Source organism: Meriones unguiculatus, chromosome 7 (assembly GCF_030254825.1).
Source record: "Meriones unguiculatus strain TT.TT164.6M chromosome 7, Bangor_MerUng_6.1, whole genome shotgun sequence".
Classification (NCBI taxonomy): domain Eukaryota; kingdom Metazoa; phylum Chordata; class Mammalia; order Rodentia; family Muridae; genus Meriones; species Meriones unguiculatus.
In genome coordinates this window covers 47,249,662-47,270,332 of record NC_083355.1, presented here as the reverse complement: position 1 = coordinate 47,270,332, position 20,671 = coordinate 47,249,662, and the positions used below count along the sequence as shown (strand labels likewise).

The 20,671-nt window shown below is 51.5% G+C and overlaps 1 protein-coding gene across 1 annotated transcript; it reads right to left on the bottom strand.

Moving 5' to 3' along the window:
• Nucleotides 1-102: 102 nt before the first annotated feature.
• On the bottom strand, nucleotides 103-20,528 carry Rab8a (RAB8A, member RAS oncogene family). Its single transcript, XM_021653842.2, has 8 exons — nucleotides 20,348-20,528; nucleotides 12,846-12,906; nucleotides 10,156-10,216; nucleotides 7,134-7,211; nucleotides 5,792-5,881; nucleotides 5,329-5,394; nucleotides 4,099-4,149; nucleotides 103-1,277 (listed from the first exon to the last, which is right to left on the bottom strand). Exons 1-8 carry the CDS (start codon nucleotides 20,469-20,471, stop codon nucleotides 1,185-1,187), a joined length of 624 nt encoding a protein of 207 aa, XP_021509517.1. The 5' UTR covers nucleotides 20,472-20,528; the 3' UTR covers nucleotides 103-1,184.
• Nucleotides 20,529-20,671: the final 143 nt, after the last annotated feature.

Here is a 20,671-nt window from a genome sequence, read left to right as displayed (position 1 = left end):
CACAGCCACCGGGTGGGCAGAGTGCTGCTTTCTGAATGTACTTCAAGGTTCTGAGTGAATGGGTCAGCAAAACTGCACATTAGAGACTCCAGGGCGGGCAGGTGACTATTGCTGGTACGTTCGTTTTAATTTCAAAAAAGGGAGATCTGGATGCTGACAGCTTGGACTGACAGCAGCTTGGGGAAAGGTTAGAGTAAAAAGAAAGGTGCTCCCAGACGACACCCCTCCCGCCAGGATACCTGGTCCCAATCAGCCACTCTAGGAGGACAGAGCTGTCAAAACGCAACTGGGTAAAGACTGCAGGGTGGCCCTGTGCCATGGAATGCCTGTCTGGGTCTCAGGGGCCAGGTGCCCCTGCTGGGGTGGGGCAGTCACGCTGCCTCCTGACCCCTGGTTTGCTGCTAGAGAATCAAAGACGGAATCATTTCATGGTGTTAGGAATCTGGAAAAATAAAAAATCATCTTAGCTAGAAAAGGAACGTCTGAGTAGTGCCAGCCAGAGGATGAGGACGAGAAGAGCAGGGAGGCAGTTTTGCTGCCACTGAGGCAGGTGGCCCAATGACAGTGGGTCGTGGGTGAGTGATGGTGACACTGGGGCCACCTGCTGTGGGTGTGCAATGTCCCTCAGTGCTGGACCACAGCTTCCCATCCTGCTCTGGCCGTGAGGGCCATCCACTTCTTCCAAAATCCTCTACGTGGGTTTTTCTTCGTTTGTGCTTCCCTTTGGTTTGACACGTGAGGAGGCCGTGGACGTGGTTCTTTGTCACTTGTCCAAAGCCGAAACAGGTGAAGGCAGGCGTCAGGCTTGGCCCTCGGTGGCCCTGGTGGCGGTGCTCAGAGTACGGGGCCAGGCAGCCGGGGCACTGCCACTGGCCTCCCTTCTGTGGTGGAGGTACAGGGACAGAAGGCTGGAGATGGTGGCTGCCATGCCCGCACCCAACCTCTCTTCATCTGTGGTAATGCAACAAAGGGACGGATAGGCCTGACTGGCAGATGACCCAGGAAAAACAGCAAAATTCTAACTTGTTCCATCTCTGAAGGTGGAAAAGATCAGATGGTTACTAAAATAATCAATTTCTCAGTTGTGTCCGGGCGGCCGTATCCGAGCAGCGGAGGTGGAGGTTCGCCCGGGGCAGGCACAGTCAGCTGGGCTGAGCCAGGCTCAGGATGGGCAGCGCTTGTCCTCACAGAAGACTGCACCGGAAGAAGCTGGTCCTCTTCTGCTGCTCCACTGTGATCTTGACCCCGTGGCTGCTCCCCTGCGGGCTGTTCCCTTCCTGAAGTCACAAGTTTGCCTTGTTACTTAATGTGGACTGCCAGCACCACCTACTACCCGTAGACAGCTGTCAGTCATCCAGTCTGTCCAGCACCGTCCAACTAACTAATCACTCCAGGACCTATTGCCCCAGACCCAATCACCCACTAGCCAGCCAGGCATCATCTTGCATTCTCCTGTCATTCAACTATTGCCTACTAATCACCCAAATACCCCCACCCACCATCAGCATCGCCTAACCATCCACTCATCCACTGCCCACCTATTCATCTACTCTATCTTCCAGCCCATCCACTACCCATTAGTATCCTTCCCATCCACCTACCACTGATCACATCCACTCAGACTCTTGCAGCCATTTACCCTCCAAATCACCCACTCTCTTCCAGGAACATCCCAGTGTCTCCTAACAGTTCATTTACCTCCCACAAGCCCACAGACCAGTCTTCATTTGCTTTCTACCATGCCCCAGGCCTTTACCCTTTCTTTTTTCCCTACCCATCAACACCTACACACCCCTCTCCACACTTTTCTGTTCCTTGCCACCATCAGGTATTGAATTGAGGACCTCATGGATGTTCGTTATGTGCTCTACCACTGAGCCACTGGTATCCCTGAATGGTACAAATCATCTTGTTCTCTCCTTTGCTCTTCCTTCCTCCCCACCTCTCTCCATCATCTACCCATCTATCTATGCTAAGTTTCCCTAGCATCTATCATGGAGGCAGTCAAGGGAAAACAGTGCCCTTAGGGTTTTCTCCCTCTTGTGCCCACTGGTGCCAAGGTCCATCTGCTGTTAAAGACACAGGACCTAAACTCTAATCTTTCTTATAAAGAAAGCTTTTGAAAATTGCATTTATTTATGTGTGTGCAGGCATAAGGTTATTGTATATTTCTGTGTCTCCCATATCTGGTTGCAAGCCTTGTTCTGAGGATCTCCTGTCTTAATACTGTATAAACTCTGCTCCCCAATGGTCCCCTGCTATGTCAATAAAGCAGCTTACAGCCAGTCACTGAGCAGGGGAAAGAATAGGGCTGGACTTCCTACCAGCTAGGGGATTCACAAGGGGACTGAGTCACAGGAAAAGTCCAGGAAAGATGAGAAGGAGCTGGAGCAGGAAAGCTAAAAAATGCAACTCTCCCTGGGTTGCACACTGGGAGAAAACCAAATTAGCATAGAGGGTTAAGAATAGGGTAATATCTGTACGGTTCCTGTACTGTGAAGCTTATTATAAACAAATATACAGAGTCTCAATTATTTATGATAGCCGGGTTAAGAGGGAAACTAAGAGAAACAAACACAGTTATATAAAAATAACTAACACGTGTATGTGAGTGGGTGTGTGGGTCAGAGCACAGCTTGTAGGAGTCAGTTTTTTCTCCCCCTAGCATGGGTTCCCGGCATCTCTCACCATGAGTTATCTTGCACACCCAGGACTCCAATCCTGAGCATGTTATATTGAAGAACAAAACATACAAACAAGGCAGCAAACACAGCTGCGGGAGCTGTCTACTGCACCTATCTGGTGTACTGCTTTCCAGGGAATGCTGCTGTGTGGATGTCACCACAGAGACGCTACTGAGATCACCTGTGCCTCACTGTCACTCACAGCCCAGGATGAATGCTGTAGGAGACTTGCAGGGCAGGCTGTATTTCACCCACACTCGGGTGATCAGACTTCAGAGAACTTTGGAGTGTTCTCCCATCTCTAGCCACACAGCGGGGTTTGGGGAAGGGCAGGGTCACATTGTGTCCCTATTGTTGCCAGGCTTCAGGACATACTGAGGTCGGTCAGGAGAAGCTCACAGTCTTTTCTCAGCAATGGCCTGCTGGGCTTTAGAAGGCTGGGGCAATGACTCAGTCAGAGCCTGACGCCTAGCACTTCTCTAAGAAGCCAGGCGTGGAGGCTGGAGACAGGCCAGCAGTTACGAGCACCAATTGCTCCTGCAGAGGACCTGGGCTTGATTCCCAACAGCCATGCTATACAGCTTACAGCCATCTATGGCTTCAGCCACAGCGATCCCTTGCCCGCAGCCTTTCAGGTACCAGCACTCATGTATATACAGCCCCCTCAAAAGAAAAAAAAAAAACACCTTTAATAAAATAAGGTGCCAGGCATGGAGGTACACACCTCTAATCCCAGGACTTAGGGGACAGAGACAGACAGTTGTCAGGGAGTTTAAGGATAGCCTAATTTACATGGGGAATTCTAGGCCAGCCAGAGCTACATAGCGAGATCCTGACTCAACAAACACAGACAGACACACAGACAGACAGGTGTGGAGATCTGGCTCAGCAGTTAAGAGCACTGGCTGCTCTTCCAGAGGACCTGGGTTTAATTCCCAGCACCTTCATGGCAGCACATAACTGTAACTCCAGTCCCTCTGGCTTCTGAGGGCACTAAGCATGCATATGGTGCACAGACATTCATACAGGCAAGGCATCCATACACATTAAATAAAAAAAAGCCAGGATGGTGGTGCTTATAGTCCCAGTCAGGGCAGGGAACAGGAGGGTCCCTGGACACTGTCCAGCTACCACACCTGACCAGCAGGCTCGAGGGTCAGTGAGACTGTCTCAAAAGCTGGTGGGAACTGAATGAAGAAGACACCCGACAACCTGACAGACTTCTGGCTGCATTTGCGCGCGCGCGCGCGCGCACACACGCACGCACACACACACACACACACACACACACACACACACACACACGCATGCACGCACGCACACAGTTGGCCTGGGCAGTGATGTGCTGCCTTGGTCGATGACGGCTACATCCTATAGAATCCCATGTGGAGACCTAGAAAGGACCCAGACTCACCAATTTTTTGTCCATTTTTGCTTTGATATCCCTGGCGAGAGTGAAAAATGCCTGTGGAAAGAGTAGGCCATCAGAGCCCTCTAGTGGTGGGATGTGGGCGGCCGTGTGGCTGCCTCCCCTAGACCAACAGTCCTAAGTGTGAGCAGGCTCGTATTCAGTTGGCCCTCAATGACACAGAGGCTCAGAGAGCACGTGATTTGCCCAAAGGTTCTTCCAGACCTTTCTGAACTAGCTATCCCTGGCTATGTTCTATCCATGCTAGTCTCCTCCCCTTTTATTTTACAGAAGTTCTCTTGTAGCCCAAGCTGGCCTCAGACTCCTATAGCTGAGGATGATGTCAATCTCCTGTTTTTCCTGCCTTCGTCCAGGTGTCACTACCAAGCCTGGCTCTCAAAACACACCTACAAATTTCAATCTGCTTGCCTGTGCCCCATGAAGGGGACATTCTGAGGTAGGCTGGATTTAACATCTCCACGCAGTGTTGGGCAACCTGGAAAGTGGTGGCAGGGGAGAAGGCATGGAGGGGTTGGCCATGGGTGTACTAGGTGGGCTAGCCTGGACAGGGGAAGAAGAATCTGATGGCAGGAAAGGGACTGGAATGTAGCAAAGGCTGGGAAGGGTAGGCCCAAGTAGCTTTTGGGAAGAGTAGGGGTAAAGGCCAGTGAATGGGATAAAAGCCTTGGCCACTGTCCTCCAGGTACCCTGTGGGTGATGTGGACAACTTAGGTTCCCAGGTACCCTGTGGGTGATGTGGACAACGTAGGTTCCCCCCCCCAGATACAGTCTTGATGTATAGCTTAGGCTGGCCTCAGCAATCCTTCTGCCTCAGCCTCCTGAGAGCTGGAATTACAGGTGGCTCTGTAGGTCTGTTTTTAAACATCACCAGGGTTTTGTGGGAGAAGTTGAGGGCCAGGTACCAGGCTGGCACTGCCTTGGGGAATAGCATGAGGATCAGGGCACGGCACTGGGCTGGCTCCCTGCTGCGGCTGTGAATTAGTGGTGTGGCTGAGATGAACCCAGCTGGGCCTAGGTACTGGGCTGGCTGGAATCCGAGCTTCAGTTTCCCTCATCTGCTGAGAGTCAGGGAGAATGTGTCCTGAGCGCCCAACAGAGGGCGCCCTGCGGAGGCCGCAGAGCAGCACTGGACTGGGGGCCTTGAGCCAGAGGCCAGTTCCTCTCGATCCTCCAGGCTGAATCTCCTAAAGGAAGGCCCCGAAACCCTAGACTCACATTTTCCACATTGATATTGGCCTTTGCGCTGGTCTCCATGAACTTGATCCCATAGTCGAGCGCCAGCTGTAATGGAGAGTACACATGAGCACAGTGGACTCCCATCTGTTCCTAAGGAAGGGAAGCTGGGGCGGGGCTGGGACCAAACTGAAGTAGTGATGGATCAGGCAGGGCATCTCTTTTGTTGTGTGGTGGTACTGCAGCAAGTGGGGAGGGAGCCAAAGGAGGAAGTAGAGGCAGTTTAAACCAGCTCTGTTCCCTGCTGTGGTGCCCTCTGTGCCTGGCCTCTGGTGGCAGGGTCACAGCTCATTGCCAGCCAGCAGCCTCTGTCCTGGCCAGGTCATCCTCTATCTTAGGCAAGCCAGGATGGCATGTCACCCTGCTCAAAAGACCAGGAAGGGGCCCCCCCAGGCTGTAAATGATCTTGTGGTCCCCCTACAGCAGGACTGGCTCCAGCACCCACCTTTTCTCCCCGCTCTTTGGACACCTGTCTCTTGTCGTTCACGTCACACTTATTCCCCAGGATCATCTTCTCCACATCTGCAGAGGCATGCTGAAGAGAATGGGGCAGGTCAGGGTCAAAGCAGGAGGGTGGGGACTGCTCGGTGGCTGGCAGCTCATAGCCCTAGTTGTTGAACCCTTCTTGATAGTGCAAACAGGGGGCCATGACTCCCTGAACAGTGCTGAGAGACCTTACCTACGCCCTCCCCAGCTGTTCTATGACAGTGTGTGTGTGTGTGTGTGCGCGCGCGCATGCACATGTCATGGCACAGGCAGCACATCATGTGGAGGACAACTTGGAGACAGCCTTCTCCTTCCACCATGTGTGTTCTTAGGAACTGAACTGAGGATATCAGGCTTGCTGACAAGTGCCTTTATCCACTGAGCAACATCTCTCTAGGTTCTGGAAACTATGATGTGCCTAGAACAGCCAAAGCTTCCGGCTAAGTTCTTGGCAAGCACCCAGGCCTGGCTCTGCACTGACTTCTCTCCTATAAATGGCTCCCTTGTCAGTCCCTCCTGCAGCTCCTCTGCAGAAAGAACCGTGCCTCCCAGAGGAGAGAATGTCAGAAAGCAGCTGTGCTGAAGGAACTCAGCCGTCTGCTACACCTCCTGTCCAACAGAGGACCACTCTGGATATCCCCAAAGCCAAATTCAGGACTCAAGTCCTCTTTTGACCAAGATGGCTTCTACAGTGGGGCGAGGCCTGGCACCTACACAAGCCCAAAGCAACTGCTCAAAAACAAAAGGCTTGTCTCTCAGCCAAGCCTAGGCGCCCACCAGGCCTGAGTCCACAGTGACACGGGCTCCTTTGTTGCTTTATGGACGGGTGAAGTCGTTGGCACCCTAGACCCAATGCCCCAGCTGCTTAGTCATCAGGAACACAAGTGGAGCTGGACAGGAAGGGGATGGCCATGGCCAGCACCTCAACAACTGGACAGAGGACAAAGTTGGCTCCTCGTCCCTTCACAGCTGAAGGCCTCTCTCCGTGAGCAGCTATTGACCTGAATGTGGACTTGGACAGGCTCACGCCCCGTGGCACTACAACTCCTAACGCTTGCAACACGCTTTTCAAACACAAGTTTCTGCTGCTCCAGAACCTTCTCTTTATAAAGAGCCAAATGCTCACCTGAAACCAAGCAGAAACAAGTACAAGATCAGCCAAACAACCGCTGTGCGGGTCCTGGGCCAATGGTGATTTCAGGGGGACAGCAGGTGTTCTAGCTCCACCCTCTCTTTCCACCTGTCCCCCATGTTCCTGGCTCTGAGGCACAGCCCCAGGAAAGGCACAAAGGTACCCTCACCTCCTCAATGTTCCGAATCCAATTCCGGATGTTGTCGAAGGACTTCTCATTAGTAATGTCATAGACCAGCATGATACCCTGGGTGGGGAGACAGAGGCACAGGAGTTTTAAGGGGCCCTACAGGGTAGGTAGTGTACCCATCAGGAATGGGCGTGGCCACTGCCAAAGATGACCACTGTCTCGGCCAGTCTGTCAGTTGACATCTTCCCCACCTCCATGGTACCTTTCTGACTCCCTATGCCAACAGAAATGTGAGCTTGGATCTGCAAAGGCTTCCAGATGCAGCCAGTACCTATTCAGGAGACCTGGCATCATATGTAGCATGTGCCAGGCTTACAGCAGGCAGGAACCTGAGGCTAGGGTTGCACTCAAGCCCTGCCCTTGGAGGGGTCAGGATCCACTATGCCTGGCCCCATGTGCCTTCCAGTGCCTCAAGAAGATCTGCTTTCTGAAGAGACCACACACACATACACACACCTCTGACACATACAGACACACAAACTTGCACGCATGTGTGCATGTAGGTCAGAAGACAATTTGCAGGAGTCTGGTACTGCCCTGGATTGCCTATGTGGTGCCTACAGTGGTTCACTTGGTGGCACTAGCACAAGGACTGCATAGGATCAAGTATGCTGGGTTTTCAGACCCCTTGTCGGCTTGAGCACAGGCCTTGTTTGCCCCTCTCCTTCAGGCATCCACTACAGGGTACAGTCTTGTGCAGAATGTAGCAGCCCATCTCTAAGGCCATCCACATTTGCAAAGGAAAAGAAGAAATCCGCAGGGACACAGCTCAACGGCAGGTGTGTGTGAGGGCCTAGGTTCTATTCCCAGCACTGAAACCAGAACCAAGTAAACACAAAGTAACAAGCTGTTCCCCCAGGCTGTTACTAATTTCAGCACTCAGGAGGCTGAAACAGAGGCTAACATAAGTCTCAGGTACAGAGTTGGTACCAGAGAAAAATGAGCCCAGGTATGGTGGGTCTCTGTGAGTTCAAAACCAAGCTAGCCTACACAGTGAGTTCCAGGCCAGCCAGGGCTACTCAGTGACACCCTGTCTCAATGCAACAACAACAAAAAACGAACAAACAAACAAAAAACTGGGCTGGGATGTAGTGAAGCTGCTAGAGCATCCGCCGAGAATGCACAAAACCCTGGCTCTATCACAGGCACCGGAAACCAGACATGGTGGTACAAGCCCGTCACCCCAGCACTCAGGAGGCTGAGGTGGTAGGATCAGAAATTTCAGGCTCGCTTAAGCTACACAGTGAGAACATGTTTCAATAAAACAACACTGAAGGAGACTGCCACCATCTTGGTGCTGGTCTGGGCTCAGCCAGTGAACCCACCTATGGACTCAGAGAGGCTGGACTGTCAAGTTTCAGGGTTCTGGCTTCAGAGCAGGGCTCACATCCACACCTGTACTCAGGGGCACGGCCATGATCCAAGGAGATACCAGGCTAAAGGTGAGGGTTCTAGCAATCAGGGGATGGGGGAACGGATGGCTCAGGGTGACTATCTGAGCCTAGAGAGGGCCAAACGGCTCTCTCAGATACCCCTGGACTCCAGTGTCCTTAAGGGGGAAAACAGGGTTAATTTTAACGAGGATGCTAAGGTTGCAGAGCACAGGATTGAGTGTTCAATGTTGGCTGCCCTTCCTGAGACTCTCTAAATACTCAATTTAATGTTGCCATTCACCCTGTCTCTCCCAGGCTCCTCAGGTATCCCTAGGAGTTCTCAGGCATTAGGCCTGTGCAAGGACTGGGACACAGGCTGTCCTCAAAGTGCAGACAGCCTGCTGGGAGGAGCTGTGGTCTCTGGCTCTAAATGACAGGCTATAGAAGGCCCAGGGTGATACAGAGAATAGGACTCTGGGCAGGGGGCCATTTGTATTCACAGCTGCCTAGGGGCATGCTCCACTTTCTCAGAGAAGGCAGGGCTGGCAGTATGACCTAGGGCTCTGGGCAGGACTGGGGTTGCTCCTACTGCTCCCTTTGTTCTTCCATGCCATGTTTTACATAGTCTCACACAAGTGTGTCCTGGTCAGGGTGGGACTCCATCCTTTCACACTACCTCCTCCATCTCCTGGGAAAATATGTGAGGTTAAGTTTGCCAGTGCAGGCCCAGGTGGAAGATGGAATAATGTTATAATCCAATCCAGCCTTCAAGTTGTTCTAGCAAATTCCAGAGCACTGATGTGATCCGCGTGGCCATTCTCAAGGGCTTGTCTTCACCTGAAGGATGGGCTTCCTGATGCTCCACTCATCCCCGCACTGGAACTGAGATATATGTGGAGATGAAGTTGCAGGGAGCCAATCAAAGCACACTGACTTTTTTAAAGCCAGTTGGGTCCTGGGTTGCCCAAGGAGTTGGAACACAGGCTCCACAAGCCACAAGGCTTGGCAAGTGTGGTAGCACACACCTGTGATATCCTAGCCTGGGGAGGTGAAGGCAAACTGTGAGTTCCTGGCCAGCCAAAGCTACATAGTGAGTTCTAGGCTAGCCTGGGCTACACAGGAAGCACTGTCTAAAGACCAAAAACCAAAGAAGGGACTGAGGAGATATCTCAAGTCCATAATGTGCTTACCACATAGACCTGAGTTTGATCCCCAGAACTCACACTGCATGTACTACAATCCCTGTATCGGGGAGGCAGAGACAGGCTGATCCCTGGAGCTTTCGGCCAGCTAGCCTAGTCTACCTGGCAAGTTCCAAGCCAATGAGAAACACTCAAGGAACAATGTTGGAGGACGACCTGACCTGGTTTCCACACTCACGTACACACATGCATGCGTGCCCACACGAACACACACATACACACCATTTTTAGAACACATGAAACAAGCTGGGTACAGTGGCACACACCTGCCATCCCAGAATTTGGCAGAAGGATTTTGCATCCTAGGCCAGCCTGAGCTACATTTTGGGACTGTTTCAACAACAACAACAAAGTCAACCACACAGGCCTTAGTGTTGCTGCTTGTCTCCACTTTGAAAGCCACAGAAACAATGAGGAAATCAGTACCATGGCGCCCCTGTAGTAGGCTGTCGTGATGGTCCGAAACCGCTCCTGGCCGGCTGTGTCCCTAAAGGGAAGGATGACGGGTATTAGTGACATCCATGGTCTGCTGGTTTCTCCCTTGAACTCCCCTCCTCAAGCAGCATCACCTCTGTCCCTGTGAGTCCACAGAGCAGGTGGAGGACAGGTTGAAGCCCTTCCAAGTCCCCAGGCTGCGGGTGTGGCCCCAACACTCCACTGGACTGTGTCCTCTCTACCCTCTATTCCTGGGGTCCTTGCAGTTGATGCTGAGGATGGGGTGTTCTGCCACCACCTGTGTGAAGGACGTAGCGTCTGCATGACCAGGCACATGGGATGTGTGGTTTACAAACAGGTCTTACAGAGCTACAGGCCTGCCTGTCATCCTTGCACCAGGGAGACCTGGGCAGGACAGCCTCGGATACAGAGCAAGAATGTCACAGAATAAAAAAGGGACAGGGTCTGCCTGGTAGTACGGTGTCTACCTGGTGTGACAATGTCAAAGAGTAAAACATGGGTAGCCGTGCCTGCTGGTAGTGTCTGCTTAGTGCATATGGTGTCCTAGGTCCGGCCTCAGGACTGGGAGGAAAGTAACTTACTCAGACACATGCCCTTTTGTCCCCAAGCCCAAGGTTCCCCCCAGGGCTCTGGACACCTGACTTACAGTAGGGTCTAGTGCTGAGTCCGAGTCCTACCTCTTGCCTTTAATGTCTTATTATTTTTATTGTTTGTGAGCGCTGCAGCACATGTCTGGAGTATCTTGCAGGAGCTGGTTTTCTCCTTCCACAGTGTGGGTCCTGGGGATTGAACTCAGGTCATCAGGCTTGGCAGAAAACACCTTGCTTGATAAGCTGTCTTGCTGACCCCTTGGCTTTGAATGCTACTTTCTTGTGGCACAGCGGCTAGCACTCGGTGTTTTATGTGTGCATGTGCCCTGTCACTGAGCCCTGTTCCTAGCCTAAAGCTCTCACTTCAATGTTATATTTAGTTTTGAGATGACTCGCTGGTGGCACTTGCAGAGGGCATACATGGCGAAGAATGTTAATTGTAGCCTGGACCAGCCTTCCAGTGACTCTTCCCTTGGCTGAGAATGCTGAGGGGCGAGGTGGAAAGGGAGGAGCTGGGCAGAGGGCTTGGCTTGCTAGGACTGTGTCACTTTGGACCTGGGCACAAAGGCTGCTGCGTGGCCTCTGTGTTGGAAGTGGAGGGACTTCTATGGGTTATAACTCAGGACTGACGACCAAACCCTGACGATAAACAAGGCTTCTCCCTCATCCAGGCTCAAGGTCTGAAGTCAGACTAGGTAGGGGGTGATGACTAGGTAGACAAGGGCACCCAGGAAGCTGCCCTGGAGATACTGACATGCCTGGTGACGGCTCATGCTGAGACTAGAGAGAACTGAACATGCCACGGGGAGGGGCACCTGGTTGGCTGAATGCTTGATCAGACTCAATGTCCCATGGCAGCGTGCTCTTTGATGTGATCTGAGTCTGTTTGCTCACAGCTGGCTGAATTCAGCCTCCCAGAATGCTGGGTTACCCTCAAGACCACCCCAGTGATGGAGCCCTAGATGCTCAAACCTTTCTACATGACCCTGGCTGCCAAGGTCATGCCCCGGGCTGAGGAGTGTAAGCTGCTGGGTCTGGCCTTAGCTTTAAGGTTATTTGTGGGTTTCAGGTCCACACACCAGGAAGTGAGGCCTGGGCTCTCCTCAGGGAAGAAAACAGGAAGTGGTATGAGGCCTTTAAAATTTGGGGTGAGGCCATGGGCTCAGAGGAAACTCCCAGTTGGGTGTGGCGGTGCACACTTGTCAACCCAGAGCCTGGGAACCTGGGGCTAAAGGCTGAAGTCCCAGGCTAGCTTGGGCTACATGGTGAGATGTTGTCACAACAAAAGAGAAAGAGGAAATTCATGGCCCAGGTATCTTACCCTACCACCTCTGTCTGCTCCCCAAGCTCCTTGGGAGGGCAGAGCCACCAGCCTGAGCTGGTGACAGGGGCCATGGCTTATGGCGTATCTGCTGGGCTTTCAGGATACTATCCATTCCCACATATGAAAGCTTCTGTAAGTACTCTCCTTGTCTCTGCTCTCTCTGCTCCCTCCTGGCATGGAGGGCTCTCTTCAGGTTCAACATAATCCTTGTGCACCCTGGGACCCTGAATTCACTGCACAGAGTATCTCTTCCCTACAGGTTCTGTCCCCTAACACAACCATTTGGCCCCAGGGGCCAGAAGAGCACGGTTCCCTGGACTGTTAAGAAACTCTGGAGCCTTCCGAGGAAAAGGACTGTTGTGCCAGGGAATTTTGTTCAATTGCATGCCTAGTATGCATGGGACTTGGGTCACCCCATCATTGCAAAAACCAGGTGTTGTGTCATACACCTGTCAGCCCAGCACTCAGAGAGAGGCAGGAGGATCAGGAATTTGAAGTCACGTATGGAGCTGGATGTGGCAGTGCACTGCTTTAATCCCAGCACTCAGGCGGCAGAGGCAAGCAGAATTTAGTGAGTTAGAGGCCAGCCTGATCTACATACATAGTGAGTTCCAGGCCAGCCAGGGCTGCATAGAAAGACTCTGTCTTAAAGGGACAGTATGTGTGTAGGAAGGGGGGACCCCAGAGCTCTGTTCCAAGTGTTGATCGCAGTGAATGGTCGTGCTGCAAGGCTGTAAGGCACTCACCATATCTGCAGTTTAATCCTCTTGCCATCAAGCTCTATGGTCCTAATTTTAAAGTCAATTCCTGAAAGAAAAGGAAGAATAAAGGTGTTAATCAAAGCCAGTGATGCCTGTGCTGCCAGCCTGGGCTGGAGATGGGGCTGTGGCCTGCGGAGCAGCAGCTGGTGCTGGGTCCCTGGGAACTCAGGGTCCTCTCTATCAACAACTGGAAGCTTCTAGAAGTATCTTCCCCTGCTAGAAGCAGAGCCTGAGGCTGTGGGAGCTAAGCAGCTGGGTAGGAGCTGGGAGGCGGTGGGAGGTAGGCTAGGACACAGCCTGGCCTGTCTCCCGTTGGCCCGCCTTTCCAGCCTCACAGCGGCATCCTAGGGCCTCCTCCAGGCCAGGTCCACACACCAAGCATTCATTCAGCAGCTGGCCTACCACCCCAGAGTACTGTGCTGCCAGTGGGCCGCAGCCTCTCTCTCCAGCCACTGCAGAGCTTCAGCTACTTCCTTACTGATATCTCTGAGACAGAATCTCATGTAGGCAAAGGTAACTATCAACTCCTGATCCTCCTGCCTCCACCTCCTGGCATGATTCACCACACTGCCCTCTCCCTGTGGCTCTGGCTGGAACTCTAGACCTTGTTGTACATGGCACGCAAATGCTGTACCCCTGAGCTACATGTGACGCCAAGGCTTGTAGAAGAGACAGAGAAGGAACAGTGCGCGCCAAGGAGATTCCAAGTCACCTCAGCAGAAGGGACTACAGATGGAGAGAGGAGGCACCACCAGGAAGTATTAGGAAGTAACATTGAGGCGGGGCTCTGACAGGTAGCAGGCAACCATCTGTACAGAAGAAAGCCTGTGTGCACCAGGTATGCTGACACCCACCTATAATCCTAGCACTTTGGAAGTGAAGGAATAAAGATCAGGAGGTCAAGGTCAGCTACACAGAGAATTCAAGGCCAACCTATGTGATATCAGGTCTTAACATCAACAAACAGTAAAACCAACTGTAACTGTAACTATGTCCCAAAGTTGGCCTTAGCTCCAGAGTTTCCAGTGGGCCCAGTTGCAGGCAGAAAGACCAGCAACTATGGGGGTTATTGCTTAGTCACTGAACTGACAAAGGACTTATATCTGATAGATATACTGTAGAGGAGCCTTAAAAACATGATGCTGAGCAAGGGAAGCCAGACAGGAAAGGCCACAAATGGAGTGACAACTGTCCAGAGCAGGTACATCCAGACACAAGGACTGTGCCAAGGCATGGAGAAGAGAAAGGGCTGAGGGGCATGAGGATGCTCGTGTTACTGTTTGGCATAAGGAAACAGTCTGAAATTAAGTCATGGATATACAACTCAAAGCATAACAAAAGGTGCTGAGCTGTGTGCTTTAAATGGGTGGATCAATGGGATGTCAGCTATGGTAATGAGATGTCAGTTTTTTGTTTTTCAATTAAGGGGTGGCAAGACAGCCCAGCAGATAAAGGGACTCACTGCCAAGCCTAATGACTGGATTTGATTTCTGGGGCTGACATGCCATGGGTCCTCAAAGGTCACCAAGGAGTGAAAGTATCTGAAAGGATTAGAAGGATTAGGAGGTATAGCCTTGTTGGAGGTGTGTGTGTCACTGAGGGTGGGCTTGAAGGTTTCAAAAGCCCACACCACACCCAGTCTATCTCTCTTTTGGCCTGTAAATCAGATGTGGCTCTCAGCTACTGCTTCACCATCATATACACCGCCATGCTCCTGCCATGATAACAGACTACACCTCTGAAACTGTACGCAAGCCCCGATTAAATGCTTTCTCTTATTATAAGAGTTACCTTGGTTATGGTGTCTTTCACAGCAATAAAACAATGACTAAGACATTGGCCTTCTGTGCAGCCATGCTGGTCCCCTGCACATACAAAGTGTCCATGGGGCTTTCATACTTGTACCTCCTTTTTCTGGAATGGTCCTTGCTTCCAGTCATCTGATGCCCCTCCCCTGTACAAGTTGTTTACAACGGGTTTGTGGGGCCTTCCTCCACCAATACTACTCTACACTAGATACCATACACATTCATCTCTTCATGTACAAGAGATGATTCAGGAGCCCCCACAACCCATTTTTGGTGATACACAATTTGAGCATCACCAAAACCCGCTTATACTCACATTCTCTTTATACTATGGCAGGGTGTTTACATAGAAACTCTGAAGATATTTTATAGAATTTTAAAAAACATATCTTTGCGGGGGGATGCATTCAGAAGGAGCTCTCTCTGGGTCCCAGGAATTGAACGCAGGTCGTCAGGCTTCCCTATAAGCGCGTCTTACCTGCTGAACTATCTCACTGCACTGGACAGCACTTTTTTTGTTGTTGTTTTATTTTAGACAGAATCTCACAAGTTTCATGAACTTTCCTGGAAATATGAACAGGCGTCTATTCAAATTATTTTGTTGTTTTGTCTGTTTTTTGAGACATTGTTTCTCTGTGTAGCCTTGGCTGTCCTGTACAACCTTTGTAGACCAGGCTGGACTCAGAGCGATTCACCTGCCTCTGCTTCCCCGAGTGCTGGGATTCCAGCTGTGTACCACCACACCTGCTGTCTATTCAAGTTTCAACAACAGACCAAAGGAACAAATCCACTCTCAAGCCCAGATGGGTGAACCATGTGGACTTAGTTAGACACATGAGCTTGGGTAAGGGGGTCACTGACAGCTACATGCATAGAGTCCACTCTTAGCTTTACACACTATATGTTGTAGCACTCACTGGGACCTTGCATAGTGGGAACAGATCTGCTGTGTGCTGGGAGGCAAGTGCAAGAGGGAACAGCGGATAGAGCGGAGGCAAAGGTCTGCTGAACCTCCCCATCCCACCTTCAGGGAAAGCCAGTGGTCATCTCGGCTGCTCTAAAGAAGCTGGGAGCCAGGTATGAATCTGAGACCAGCTAGGGAAACAGAGACTCCCTGTCTCTGGAGGTGGAGGGGAAGGAGAAAGAGAAGGGAGGGAGGAGGTGGCTCTTATACTCACAGAACAGCACCACAGCAGACCCTGCAGCCCAGGCTGACTTGGAAACTCAATGATTCTCCTGCCTCAGCCTCCCTAGTGCTGGGATTACAAGCATGAGTCGCCTCGTCTGGGCCCTCTGTGGATTTTCAGTCATGTCTAGAGGAGATCCAAACGACCCACCATCTAGGCTGGCAAATGGCAGTGTGTAAAGGTGCTTGCCAACAGGCCCAGTGACTTCAGTTCAGTTCCCAGGGTCCACATAAAAACCAGCTCCTACAAATTGTCCACACACACACACCAAAAAAAGAAATTAACTGAATGTTACTTAAATTAATACATGTTACTCAAAAACATGTGAGGCGGGCTGGAGAGATGGCTCAGTGGTTAAGAGCACTGTCTGTTCTTCCAAAAGACCCGGGTTCAATTCCCCAGCACCCACATGGCAGCTCACAACTGTCTGGTAACCCCAAATCCAAGGGATCTGACACCTTTATATGCTAATGTACATAAAATTAAAAAAGAGAAAGAGAAAAAACATGTGAGGTTGGTGCTGTGCTTCAGCTGGCAGAGGGCTTGCCTGGCCTGCACACAGGCCCAGCACCACATAAACCAGAGGTGGCAGCACACACCTATCATTCCAGCCCTTGGAGGTAGAAGCAGCATATCGGGAGTTCAAGGCCAGCCTTGGCTACAAATAAGTTTGAGACTACTTGGGAGAATAAGGCAGGAGGAAAGATTAAGCCTAGGAGTTCTGGACCAACATAGCTAGCCTCAATCTCTCTCTCTCTCTCTCTCTCTCTCTCTCTCTCACCAATGTGGAACTGGTAAGATGGCTCAGTGGGTAAAGGCACATAGCCTGAGTTTGATCCAGGACCCACACAATAGAAGGAGAGAACAGATTCCTGCCAAATTGTCCTCTCACCCCCTCTATGCAGGGGGTCATATGTGCACTATAGCAGGAGCACTCACACAAATCAATAAAGGTGTTTAACATTAAAAATAAAAAAAAATAAAAAACAGACTGTGATCGGAAAACTGCTCACCTAGGAAAATCCTGGGATTCCCCCCAGCAACCCCAGAATTCTGGAGACGGAGGCAGGGGGATTAGGCACTCAAGGTAATCCTTAGCTACCTGGGGACTTTCAGGCCAGCTGGGCTACATGAGGCCCATCACAAACAACAGAAAGATGGTCAGATAACACTGCTACCTGAACAATGAACAGGTCAGAGGAAGTGGCCAGGCTCTGAGCCTGGCTTGACAACTGAGTTCAGGGTACTGAAGAGCCAGGTTCCCACCACAACTAATTCATGGGGCTCTGGGGAACAGCCTATCCCATGGGCAGAGCTCCCAGAAAACAAACAGCACTCAATCCTGTCCATTAACGAGCACAGTGAAGGCTGCTGGCTGCCAGTGTGAATGTACCTTCCTGTATAATTTTAGGACCTAGCAGCGGGGCAGGCTCTTCCAGACACATTCCTTAAAGTATCGCACATGCCCAGGAACACACAGAAGTCCAGGGTCGCTGTGCAACCAGCCCTGGCCATGCATCTTGCTTGGTCTAGAGCCCTTTTGGTTTTCATTAATGCATGAGTTGAATTAGGAACTGTAAACTTTACGAGGCTCCAGAATTATGAGGCTTCAACTTCAAGGTCAAGGAGAGTAACTTTCCTAGAACACAAAGGTCTGTGGGCATGTGGTACTGATTGGGGAGGGAGGGATCTTGGGTTCAAATGCCAACCTCCACCTCATTGGGTGATCTTGACAGTCACACCCACCTCACTATAAAGGAGGCCAGTCTCCTGTAAGACTAAGTGGGCTTTCTGATCTAGTTTTCCTTTTTTTTTTTTGAGACAGGGTTTCTCTTGACAGGTATAGCCTTGCCTGTCCTGGACTCACTTGGTAGACCGGGCTGGCCTTGAACTCACAGAGATGCAGCTGTGATCATTCTGCCTCCCAGAGTGCTGGTATTATAGGCGTGTGCCACCATGCCTAGCTTTGATCAAGTTTTAAACCAGCCAGATGGAAATGGTCAGTGGTCAGATGTATGACTGACCTGTGTGAGGCCCTGGGTTCCATCCCCAGTACTTCAGAAAAACAAAAAACAAAACAAAACAAAAAAAAAACTGAACAAACACATACAAGATGTAAAAGAAGCATTACCAGCCATTGAGATGGCTCAGTGGGTAAAGGTGCCACTAAGCCTGATGACTTGAGTTCAGTTCCTGGCAGAAGGAGAAACCTGACTCCAAGTTGTCACTCGCTCTCTCTCTCTCTCACACACAATAAATGTAATAAAACCAGTGGCTCATATCTGTGATTCCAGAGTTTGGGAGACAGAGGCAGACATATTCCCATGAGTTCCAGGACAGCTTGGCTACATAGCTAGCCTGTCTCAAAGAAACAAACCAAACAAGGGTTGGAGCATGGCTCAATCCCTAACGCGCTTGCCACATAGGCATGAGGACTTGAGTTACCCATGAAAAAGCAACAACAATGACAAACCCTGGGCACGGCAGCATGAATTTACAATCTGAGCAGTGGTGAGACAGAGAAGGACGGTCCCGGGGCTTGCAGGCCAGCCATTCTTGCCACTTGGTGAGCTCCAGGTTCAGTGAGAGACCCAACAAAGATGGAGGCCCACAAGCCCGACAAACTGAGATCAATCCTTAAGACCTATATGGTGGAACAGACTCCCATAGTTGTCCTCTGACCCACACATGTCCTCTGACCAGGCATGCATGTGCCCTCCCAACAGAGTAAAAAAAAAAAAAGTGAGGTGGAGAATGACTGAGGAACCCCCTACTGCCAAACTCCAGCCTCCTGCATGCACACAGAACACATGCATGCACTCACACATGCCAAAGCAAACGAAAACCATCCCTGCACTGATATCACCATGTCGCTGTTGACTAGGAAGTGTCGGAGGATGGGAAACTGAGGTCTGTTGTGAGCAAGCCAAAACCTGTGGGCAGCTATTGTCACTTCCTGGTTTGTCCTCACCTGAGGGTGACTCCAAAGCTGGACGTTTGGGTGGGGGAGGGGAGCTTTTGATGCACCTGTGCTCAAGGAGCCTGCTGCTTCCTCCAAACTCACACCTTCACTGGTTGTATAGATCTGATTCGCAGCCACCCAACCACCAAGACAGTGCAACATCTACTATAAATAAAATCGGATCAGAGAGGGTTAGAACTTGCTCAAGGATGAACAGTACTTGGAATCCAGATATGATGATTTCTTGTCCCCTTCCCTGTTACTTGACACCTGACACGTGAAGAATGGTTTAGATGGCATTAGCATCTTAGAATGACTTAGATGACAGTCAGGTCAGGGAGACAACATAACTTAGTTGCCATTACACAGAAATCATCCCCTAAGTTCTCCTTTTCCAGGATGGCCTTGAACATTCTATGCACCCAAGGATGACCTTGAACTCCTGACTCACCTGCCTCCACCTCCCTAGTGCTTCATTACTGGTATTCACCACTACACACCTGGTTTCCCAGTGCTAGCGATGAAACCCAGGGTTCCAACAACTGAACCACATCTTGACTGGGGTAAATCGGGCCTCGTGATCTTGTTCTGGGGTGATCATCCAGCACCTAGGCCACTCCGCTTGACGGGACTTACTTCCAGATAATGTCTCTGTGCAGGCCATGACTACATGGTTAGCACCTTTTTTGACGTCAAGACCGGGGCCATCACAAGCCAATTCTGTTGAACTACACTGTGAGGCAGCCCTGAGGGAAAGCTGTTCAGAAAGTGACAGGTGGCCTGTCAAGGCTGCACATAGCCATGGCTGATCTCAGTTTCTCATTGAAACTTTTATCTTGTATCCCTACCGAGATGACAGGTGCTGTAACCATCCTCCTTCTCAGGGAGGAGGCAGAAGAGCTTAGGGGTGGAGTCCTGATGACTTAAAGCTGGGTCGGTGGTGCTGGTCCTTTGAGAGTAAAAGCTGACAACTCTCTGGGACAGCTGGGTTTGAATTTTGGAGTCAGACACACTTGGGTTCAAATCTCATCCCTGACACCTGTAGACTGTGACCTTCAATGCATGCCACACCCTCCCTCAGTTTCAAATTCCTCCTCCAGCAACACAGCACCCAACGCGAAGAACGCTACAGAGTATGATACTGCACAGGCCGAGCCTGCCACATGGGAAACGATGCACGAGGTCAGGATTACCTCCATGCTTCAGTTTCCACTTTCGTAAGACGGGGATCTCCCCGGAACAAGGGTCTCAAGGGCTGCTGTGAAGACACAAAGTTGACAGGCGCCGGGACCCCAGCCCAGGGCAGGCTGTTACTCAGGCAGCAGCCTGCGTGTCCCTGTCTGCATCTCGGTCCCTGGCGTTCCGCCGCCGCCCGGGCTCCCGCAGGGAGTTGAAGGCTGCTGCGGTTCTCCCTCAGGCCCCGCGACCCTCCCGGATCCTAGGACCGGGTGGATCCCGAGTCGATCTCTCAGCCCAGCCCTACAGGGGCGCGCCCAGCCCGGGTCCCCGACAGCCCCAAGGCCCCGCTACCTATGGTGGAGATGAACGTGGAGTTGAAGGCGTCCTCGGAGAAGCGGAACAGGACACAGGTCTTCCCCACCCCCGAGTCCCCGATGAGCAGCAGCTTGAACAGGTAATCGTAGGTCTTCGCCATATTACACTCTCTCCCCGACGGGAAGTACGGCCGGCGCCTCGCCAATGGTCGCTGGACCCGTCTATCATCTCCGATCCCGCCCCCTATTGGCCCCCAGCCCGCCGCGCGTCACCGAGGCCGACGCCCGCCACCCCGAGCCCCGCCCGTCGCAGGGAGCCCAGGGGAAAGAGGCGAATCCGGCGCAGAGCCGGAAGCAGCCG